Source organism: Oncorhynchus masou, chromosome 22 (genome assembly GCF_036934945.1).
Source record: "Oncorhynchus masou masou isolate Uvic2021 chromosome 22, UVic_Omas_1.1, whole genome shotgun sequence".
NCBI classification, from domain to species: Eukaryota; Metazoa; Chordata; class Actinopteri; order Salmoniformes; family Salmonidae; genus Oncorhynchus; species Oncorhynchus masou.
Genome location: NC_088233.1, coordinates 34,173,766 through 34,184,177, shown reverse-complemented (window position 1 = coordinate 34,184,177; position 10,412 = coordinate 34,173,766). Strand labels below are relative to the sequence as shown.

The window sequence follows — 10,412 nt, the reverse complement described above, 5'->3', positions numbered from 1 at the left end:
TACATGTATGTCTATAAAGAGATTAATAAATAATAGTTTAATGAAAGCCTAATTAAAAACAATAATTTGCGTGAAATAGGCTATTATCTATGTTAGAACCGCGCCCCGTTGCATTGTCAATGTCTCTCCACTTGGGAGCGCTGTAGCCCACCATTGTGAAAGCTAAGGAGATTTCTAGCCAACTAACATCTGCCAGGATAACGGGACGTTAGAACACATAATTAAGCCCCCGCCCACCTTCTGCACTTGACAAGTCAAGCCCTCATCACATAGTTGCATCACAGCTCTGCTCACAGACGCTCTTGCAAATAAGACCAGTACAACATTTCCACTGTATAGAAATATAAAGAAGCAAAGGTGTGCAATTTGTAAATGACAAAATGTTACAATTCAGGAGCTTCGAAGCCGAAAAACATCAATTACAGGAGCTCAACAACAGACTGGGCCAGTATCTGTCAAGAACGAAGCAGTTGGAGCATGAAAATGCAATCCTGATAACTGAAATAAACAAGAGAAGACAAGATAAAACGGTGGAATGGGACAACAAATGTATGGCCGAAATGCGGGACCTGAGGAGAACGGTGGGGCAACTATCCTTCGAGAAGTCCCGAGCCGAGATGGAACGAGAGAAGTTATGGCAAGAGTTTCAGATGTTACAGTCTATGTGTGGTGAGGAGCAGGTTGTATGCAAAGACATTGATGGAGAGATGAAAGGTTGCGAAAAGCAGCTTCAAAAAGCTCAACAGACTAATGGTGCACTTGAGGAATGTCTGTTCCAGCTTGAGAACGAGTGCAGATTTATTAAGGATGCGCACAGACAAGAAATGACCAAGCTTCAGAACCAGGTCCATTCACGACCTAATGTTACCAAAATGTATCATGGCCCTCCGGGAGTCTCGATGGAAGATATGCAACAGTACGCCCTCAGCCTGGCCGATGGATGGATGGACACCTTCGAAATGTATCGAAGGAAGGTCGAAGAAATGGAGGACTCGATCAAAGCCGACCAGATGAGGCTGCATGATCTCCAAAGGGAAAAGATACATTATGCCGCAGAGTTTGACAAATTACGCAAAGAGGCTGACACGCACGGTCAGATTCAAATACACCTGGAGGAACAGCTCATAGACATGCAGGAGAACTTCCATGGGGACATCACCAAGTATCAGGTGAGAAAATTGGGTTTGCAACCCATGTTACTTTAGACATCACAGGAGTTTTTTTTAAATGCAACACGTGTGTTATTTTTGAATCTGTTCATGGATCATAAAATGTATTTCTTCAAAGTGATGGGTGCTGCGCACAGATTGCCCAGCCTTTCCATGAGAGCTGACCACCTCCTCCTCTAGGTGCCACACCCACGATCTGACGAGAAAGAGCAGCTACCCCAACATCCACAATGTGTTTGTTTATAGCTCATTATCATATTTTATATCATTATGCATAAAATTATGATGACAGATGGGTCTTTATATAAATTATAGTGTTTGGTAATGTCAAAATTAAAATAAAAAAATCTAAATGAAAATGACTGAACTAATTGATCAGCTATGTCTTCACGGATAATGTTCACAGTATGCTGTATGCTTTCAAAGTTATGTTTAAACTACACAAAATATGCATACTTGATTAATTTAGTGAAACAGCAGGGGCCACTCTTGCTCAGGTGCTCGTGCACCTCAATCACCAATCATATTGGCCCACAGGAATTAAAAAGAGGGGCAAAGGTTACTGCAGGAGCTGTGGAATTGATACATGAGCCACACCTCCTTGTGGTTCAGAAGTATCACTATCCAACTTGAAGGGTCATGGTACTACTTTGTGATTCTAAATGTGCACAACTACTGCATATAAACTATCATTTAGTGCATGTTCCCTGACAGGCCTGTTTGGACCACTGTGGGGAGTGCCATTCTGTTGTTTCACACCCACTGCCTTCATCCATCCACTGGGATCACACTTTTATAGATGATATAAACACACAGTCACTGGTTTTGAAGCAAATAAATCTTGAAAATAATCTCAGGAGCTTTGATTTATAGCCCATGCCATTAAAAATACTGCCCAAAACTGCATTCATAACCACAGAGAAAAATGCATTCTGCACCAGTGCAGTGTTTCAGGACAGACTAAAAGGATTGCATCAGCCACTTAAACCAATTAGCTGATGCAGAGACTAATCCTTAGTGGCCTACTAATGATAGAGCTATACCAAGCAGGTCAATCATTTTTCTCCCATGCACATTTGCAAGTCAACTGCATTGAATTTAAATGTACGTTATGCACGACATTGTCGTAAAACTCTCAAGTCATGTCTAATTGTTAAAAATTATGTTGCAATCCCAAGAAATTAATTGTAAATTGACCCTGACACTCATCCAATGGGATGCCATATTTCACTCTAGGACAGTGAGTGTCAGACTAGACTTAAAGCGACAGTTGTTGAGCTGACTAATTCGTCTGATCTGTTAGAGGGATCACCCATGATTCATCCAGTCCATCCTCCTTCTCCTTTAAATGAGAGGTAACAGTGAACTAGAGCTCACCAGCTTGTAGTCCTAAAAAACAGAAATTAGTTATATCTGGTTCATTCAACCAATCCTATGGGGGAAATTAATGGGAAAATAATGAAGTTTTGGGATAAAAGCCAAAAATAAGGTTTGAGGTTAACACAGGCTTACATGCTGACCACACCACTCTCGCTCGTTCATGTTGATTTTGTCCACCCACACCAGACACCAGACGTGATCAGGACACGCAGGTTGAAATATCAAACAAACTCTAAACCAACTATATTAGTTTTGGGACAGGTTGAAAAGCCAACATTTATGGCAATTTAGCTAGTTAGCTTGCTGTTGCTAGCTAATTCGTCCTGGAATATAAACATTTGGTTGTTATTTTACCTGAAATGCACAAGGTCCTCTACTCCAACAATTAATCAACAGATAAAAGGGTAAACCGAGTTAGTTTCTAGTAGTCTCTCCTCCTTCAGGCTTCTTCTTCTTCTTTGGACTTTATATGGCGGTCGGCAACCATTTTTAAGGTGCATTACCACCACCAACTGGACTGGAGTGTGGAACTCAGTTCGTCTTTCAATCACCCACGTTGGTAAATGCTCCTAAAAACCAATGAGGAGATGGGAGAGGAAGGACTTGTAGCGTGTTAAGCATCACAAATAGAACCAAGTTCTATTTTAGCACCTGGCTACACAGACGCTCGTTGGCACGTGTGAGCAGTGTGGGTGCAATGATTGAGTAACATGAATGTGTACATTTATTTTGCAAACCTCGCTCGCGCGCGTCAGTTAACATGACCTTTAGGAATTATGAATCATTTATGTGCTAGTTGTGATTACATAAATTCTTCAAAATTCACAAAAAGTGACATTAGCTGATGAAGATGATCTACTAGAACAAAACATATAAGGCTCAGACACACCAACACCGTTTGCTGGCTGAGAGTACTTAGCACCCCTGAACCTAATTTGCGAACCGAGTGCACACCAATTTTACATGTAGAATTGTGTGAAAAAATGGCGTCAGTCAGATGTCTACAGTGGGTGGTCCCTAAAACACAGCACGCTGAACAAACGCTAGATCCACATTTGGTGCAATGTGTTTTAGATCTCTTAAGCCTGTGTTTACCACAGACCTTATTTTTCAGCATTTATTTAAAAAAAACTACAAAAAATCGATTCATTTCCCCATAGGCTTTGGCCGACAAGCCATGGCGAAGTTAGCCCCCGTTAGTGCATACAAAAAGACAGCATTACTATTGCTCTCTCTAGGGAAGGTGTCTCAAGGGCCTTGAAACAGGTGCACAACACAACAGCACTGCTAAAGTTCACCCTAACACGCTCAAGACAATTGAATCGGTTACCTACTTAGGAATAAACAAGGAGGGTCAGATGGTGAACCAAGTACTATTGAAACTGACAAGTAGTTCAATGCATGACCATATAGGTACTGTAGAAGGACAAACCTGGACAGTCATTTGTGACCTGAAAGATGTCTTTATATTCATACTCAGGGCACCATCTCTTATCTTAATTCCCTCTACCTGATATTGCAATGAACAAAATAAATGTAGACCATCCCTATAATAGTCTCATAGAAGTATGTTAGAACAGGATAGAAGGGAATGTACAGGTTCACAATTCTGTTCCATGGTCTCTTTGCAGGTGATTATTGATGAATTGGAGAGGGAGCGGGAAATGTTGGCCAACGCCATGGCAGAAAAGGTCAGAGACCACCAGGAGCTCCTGCAGGTCAAGATGGATCTGGGCATGGAGGTGGCTTACTACAGGTAGTTCTTCTTATGTTCTGGTTAGGCCTTTCTGAGTTCAATAGAGACCACTATGGAGACTTGTAGTAGAAATGACTGAAATGCAACCCATAGTAGCCTTACTTCCCATGTGATCCAAGCATGGTTAAATATTTACTGTGACATTTATTCTGCCTCATGGGTTAGGACCTGTGGAGAGCCCCTTTTTACTATCTTGGGAAATCAGAGGAGCTGGCTGACAATGCTGATTCTGAGGAATACAACATTGTGGTTTTTAATCAACTGTGAGATGACAGTGCTTGTGTAAAAACAATATGTTTAATATCACAATTTCATAGTACCATGGAATTACAAAGCAGCCTTATGTATAATAATACAACTGTTGATACTAGTTCTGTCATGTTAGGCCCAACACAGATCCTTCAATGCTGCAGTGTTGTTGGTCTTGGAATGTATTTATAGTGATTTCACCCTTCACTGTAGCTGCAAAGCAAATGCTCTGCTGCCCTCCTATTTGGCAGAGGCACTTAGCATTCCTCCACACAGCCTTTACTTATATTAACTCCTGATGCTATCCACATTGGGGCGGCAGGGTAGCCTAGTGGTTCGAGTGTTGGACTAGTAACCGGAAGGTTGCAAGTTCAAACCCCCGAGCTGACAAGATACAAATCTGTCATTCTCCCCTGAACAGGCACTGTTCCTAGGCCATCATTGAAAATAAGAATTTGTTCTTAACTGGCTTGCCTAGTTAAATATAGGTACAATAAATCAAAAACATTGTGATATTTAGGCTTATTTGTTATAGTTTGGTTTTCGGTGAACAGGAAATATATGCTTTTCATATCTCTGTTAGAAAAAAGTGTTCAAAAGTGGTTGTTACTTGTGAGATGTCAACCTGTTGAGCCCCGTAATGACAATGCCAGACTATTACCATGTCACGACAATTCCCATTGGTCACAGTGGATCACTTCAAGAACACTTCAACATTATCATAACAGAGACTACTTTAGTCCCACAGAATAACTATGATCGATGCACATGGTTATTTATATAAAGCAATGACATTTAATGATATTGTTTTTACCCATTGTCCAGAGTTCTTTCAGAAATGTCTCTTTTCGGGTATGTTCCAGAGTCTCTTTTCATTTCTCCTGGTCTGGGGCCTATTTTTAAAGACAATTCCCTGGTCTCCCGAGACTCTGAATTGAGCTCCCTACTTAGGGTGACACATCTGCACTTTGTTTACAATATTTGCAAGAAATGAAATGTCTTCCTTGGAGAGGTAGTGGGAAAGCTGGTATGTATGTTAGTGTGCCGGTTAACACACTAGGATCTATAGTAGAGAGTAGACAGCGGTGTATTGTAGCTGTTATTTTTACGGTAGCCGTTTGTGAGGCACATCATGGACTTTCAGAGAGGTTATAGCTTCAGAAAAGTATCCTATGGTAGATTTTGTTTTCCAAAACTTGTTTTGTGGAGCCAATGCTTTGCCGAGGCGTGTGAGCTGGTCAACGTTACTGGTATAGTGTCTTTGTTGTTAATGTCTTTTGGTCTGTTGTAGTAAAGTGTTGTTGTTGACCTGCTCTTTTCTGTATATGGCCAGGTCCATAGGTTGTGTTCATCGTCTGGTAGCTTAACTCTGTGTTTGAGATGGCAGAGCAGGGTGATCAGCATTCTCCTGTGAGGCGATTGTAATTGTATGAAAACAAATCGCTGCTTAATTTTGAAGAAGCAATATTGCTCTAAGAATGCAAATCCAATCATATCATTACCATGTATTTATGCTTGGTTTTAATGCCCTTTTGTTTTTGTTTTTCTATAGGGCACTTATTGAAGGAGAGCATCAGCAACATCTGCAGTCAAGAGAAAGAGTCCTAGGTATTGTACATTCCTTTCAAATAAGTCACGCTTTTGGCTGGGAAATCTGTGTTACTATACACTTGAGAATAAATGTACATGTTTCAAATGTTTCAGTAGGTGACATCCTATTGGTAGCAATATTTTCTTTTACTCAATTACCCTAACTATATATACAGTGCATTTGGAAAGTATTCAAACCCCTTGACTTTTTCCACATTTTGTTTTGTTACAGCATTATTCTAAAATGGATTAAATAAAAATTTTCCTCATAATTTCCCCATAATGACAAAGCGAAAAATAGGTTTTTAGAAAGGTTTGCAAATGTAATTTTAAAAAGAACCCAGACATATGTAATTGACATTAGTATTCAGAACCTTTGATATGAGACTCGAAATTGAGCTCAGTTTCCATTGATCATGTTTCTACAACTTAATTGGTGTCCACCTGTGGTAAATTCAATTGATTGGACATTATTTGGAAAGGCACACACCTGTCTATATAAGGTCCCACAGTTGACAGTACATGTCCGAGCAAAAACAAAGCCAGGTTGAAGGAATTGTCCTTCGTGCTCAGAAACGGGATTGTTTCCAAGCACAGATCTGGGAAAGGGTACCCAAACATTTCTGCAGCATTGAAGGCCCCCAAGAACACGGTGGCCTCCATCATTCTTAAATGGAAGAAGTTTGGAACCCCCAAGACTCTTCCTAGAGCTTGGCCGCTCGGCCAAACTGAGCCATCGGGGGAGAAGGACCTTGGTCAGGGAGGTGACCAAGAACCTGATGGTCACTCTGACAGAGCTCCAGAGTTCCTCGGTGGAAATGGGAGAACCCTCTCTGCAGCACTTCACCAATCAGACCTTTATGGTAGAGTGGCCAGACGGAAGCCACTCCTCAGTAAAAAGCACATGACAGCCCGCTTGGAGTTTTCCAAAAGATACCTAAAGGACTCTCAGACCATGAGAAACAACATTCTCTTCAACATTCTCTTCTCTGAAATTTTGCCGTGAATGCCAAGCATCATGTCTGGAGGAAACCTCAAACCTGGCACAATCCCTACAGTAAAGCATGGAGGTGGCAGCATCATGCTATGGGGATGTTTTTCAGCGGCAGGGACTGGGAGACTAGTCAGAATCGAGGGAAAGATGAACGGAGTAAAGAACAGAGAGATCCTGCTCCAAAGTGCTCAGGACCTCAGACAGGGGCAAAGGTTCACCTTCGAACAGGACAACGACCCTAAGCACACAGCCATTACAAAGCAGGAGTGACGTTGGGACAAGTCTCTGAATGTCCTTGAGTGGCCCAGCCAAAGTCCAGGGGCCTCATTTATAAAAATGTTCATAGATTTATACTTGAACTTAGTCATAAGATAATTTCCGACGGTGTGCTTACGTTTGATTCATAAAAGATACTGAGCATAAAAAACCTTGCTTACACAGGTTCTAAGAAGCCCATTTGTAACTTACTGTGATCTATGAATCTCAAATTAACTTAAAATTGACAGCACCTGAAAATGCCTTACAATCAGCGATTTCCCCTCATAGAATGCTAGCACAAATTAGGGTTTAGTCAGGAATAGCCATGGACCAAAAGAGAAAAGCGAACTTTTTGGAAGACGAGATCACTGCGATGGTAGAGGAGATTGAAGACATTCAACACGTATTATTCAGTGGACTAAATAGTGATGATGACAAACAAAGCCAAACAGGTAGCTTGGGAGTGTGTCACTGCTGCAGTGAACCAGGTGGGGCAGCAAGACAGAACTGTGGCTGATGTGAAAAAGAAATGGTCTGACCTTAAACTACAAGGGGAAAAAATAATAGCCGTGCATAAGTAGTAGATAAATCACGTACGTCAAGTCTAGACTTTGCATAGAGATAACATCATTTCCAGGTCAAATGAAGGTTTTATAAATAACTACTTATATATACTACTTATCGTTTTCTGCGTAAGTCATACTTAAGATCAAAATTGATCGTAAGTCTGTTTTATAAATCAGGCCCCAGACTTGAACCCGATGGAACATCCCCGGAGAGACCTAAAAGTAGCTGTGCAAAATAACTACACTCCCCATCCAACCTGACAGAACTTGAGAGGATCTGCAAAGAAGAATGGGAGAATCTCCCCAATTACAGGTGTGCCAAGCTTGTAGCGTCATACCAAAGAAGACTCAAGGCTGTAATCACTGCCAAAGGTGCTTCAACAAAGTACTGAGTAAAGCGTCTGAATACTGATGTAAATGTGATATTTCTGTTTGTTATTTTTTATAAATGTGCTATATATTTTTTTATTTTAACTGTTTTTTATTTGTTATTATGGGGTATTGTGTGTAGATAGATGAGGGGGAAAAACAATTTAATCTATTTTAGAATAAGGCTGTTACGTAAAAAATTCAAGGGGTCTGAATACTTTCCAAATAACCTGTGGGTGGGCCTATGCCCTCCCAGGCCCACCCACGGCTGTGCCCCTGCCCAGTCACGTGATATCCATAGATTAGGGCCTAATTTATTTATTTCAATTGACTGATTTTTTTAATATGAATAATAACTCAGTAAAGCCAGTAAAATTTTTGCATGTTGTGTTTATGTTTGTGCTCAGTATGTATATATATATGTATATATATATATATATATATATATATATATATATATATATATATATATATATATATATATATACATACATACATACATACACACACACACACACACACACACACACACACACACACACACACACACACACACACACACACACACACACACACACACACACACACACACACACACACACACACATACACACACACACACACACACACACACACACACACACATACATACATACATACATACATACATACATACATACATACATACATACATACATACATACATACATACATACATACATACATACAGTACCAGTTAAAAGTTTGGACACACCTACTCATTCAAGGGTTTTTCTTTATTTTTACTATCTTCTACATTGTAGAATAATAGTGAAGATATCAAACTATGAAATAATACATATGGAATTATGTAGTAACTAAAAAAGTGTTAAACAAATCAAATTATATTTGATTTTAGATTCTTCAAAGTAGCCACCTTTTGCCTTGATGATGCCTTGAACACTCTTGGCATTCTCTCAACTAGCTTCATGAGGTAGTCACCTGATATGCATTTCAATTAACAAGTGTGCCTAGTAAATTTGTGGTATTTCTTTCCTTCTTAATGCGTTTGATCCAATCAGTTGTGTTGTGACAAGTTAGGGGTGGTATACAGAAGATAGCCCTATTTGGTAAACGATCAAGTCCATATTATGGCAAGAACAGGTTGGAACCAAAAATCAAACATTTTGGACTCATCAGACCAAAGGTCAGATTTTCACCGGTCTAATGTCCATTCCTCGTGTTTCTTGGCCCAAGCAAGTCTCTTCTTCCTATTGGTGTCCTTTAATAGGGGTTTCTTTGCAGCAATTTGACTATGAAGGTTTGATTTACGTAGTCTCCCCTGAACAGTTGATGTTGAGATGTCTGTTACTTGAACTCTGTGAAGCATTTATTTGGGCTGCAATTTCTGAGGCTGGTAACTCTAATGAACTTATCCTCTGCAGCAGAGGTGACTCTGGATCTTCCTTTCCTGTGGCGTTCCTCATGTGAGCCAGTTTCATCATAGCGCTTGATGGTTTTTGCGACTGCACTTGAAGAAACTTTCAAAGTTTTTGAAATTTTCCATATTGACTGACTTTCATGTTTTATTGTAACGATGGACTGTAATTTTTCTTTGCTTATTTGAGCTGTTATTTCCATAATATGGACTTGGTCATTTACCAAGTATGGCTGTCTTCTATATACCCACCCTACCTTGTCACAACACAACTGATTGGCTGAATTGCATTAAATACCGCAGAAATACCACAAATTAACTTTTAACAAGGCATACTTGTTAATTGAAATGCATTCCAGGTGACTACCTCATGAAGCTGGTTGAGAGAAAGCCAAGAGTGTATAAAGAAAGCTGTCATCAAGGCAAAGGGTGGCTACTTTGAAGAATCTCAAATATAAAATATATTTTGATTTGTTTAACACGTTTTTGGTTACTGCATGATCCCATATGAGCTATTTCATAGTTTTGATGTCTTCACTATTATTCTACAATATAGAAAATAGTAAAAATAAAGAAAACCCTTGAAATAGTAGGTGTGTCCAAACTTTTGACAGGTACTGTATATATACAATATATACAATAGTATGTGGACATCAATTAAATT

General features: G+C 39.8%; 1 protein-coding gene across 1 annotated transcript in view; it reads left to right on the top strand.

The window, feature by feature from the left end:
* Positions 1–266: 266 nt before the first annotated feature.
* The window catches only part of synm (synemin, intermediate filament protein), a 15,801-nt gene continuing 5,655 nt past the window's right edge, over positions 267–10,412 (top strand). The window contains exons 1-3 of the mRNA XM_064929971.1: positions 267–1,169; positions 4,181–4,305; positions 6,107–6,162. Of these exons, the coding sequence (XP_064786043.1) occupies positions 381–1,169; positions 4,181–4,305; positions 6,107–6,162 (970 nt within the window). The 5' untranslated portion in view covers positions 267–380. The remainder of the gene's footprint in view (positions 1,170–4,180; positions 4,306–6,106; positions 6,163–10,412) is intronic.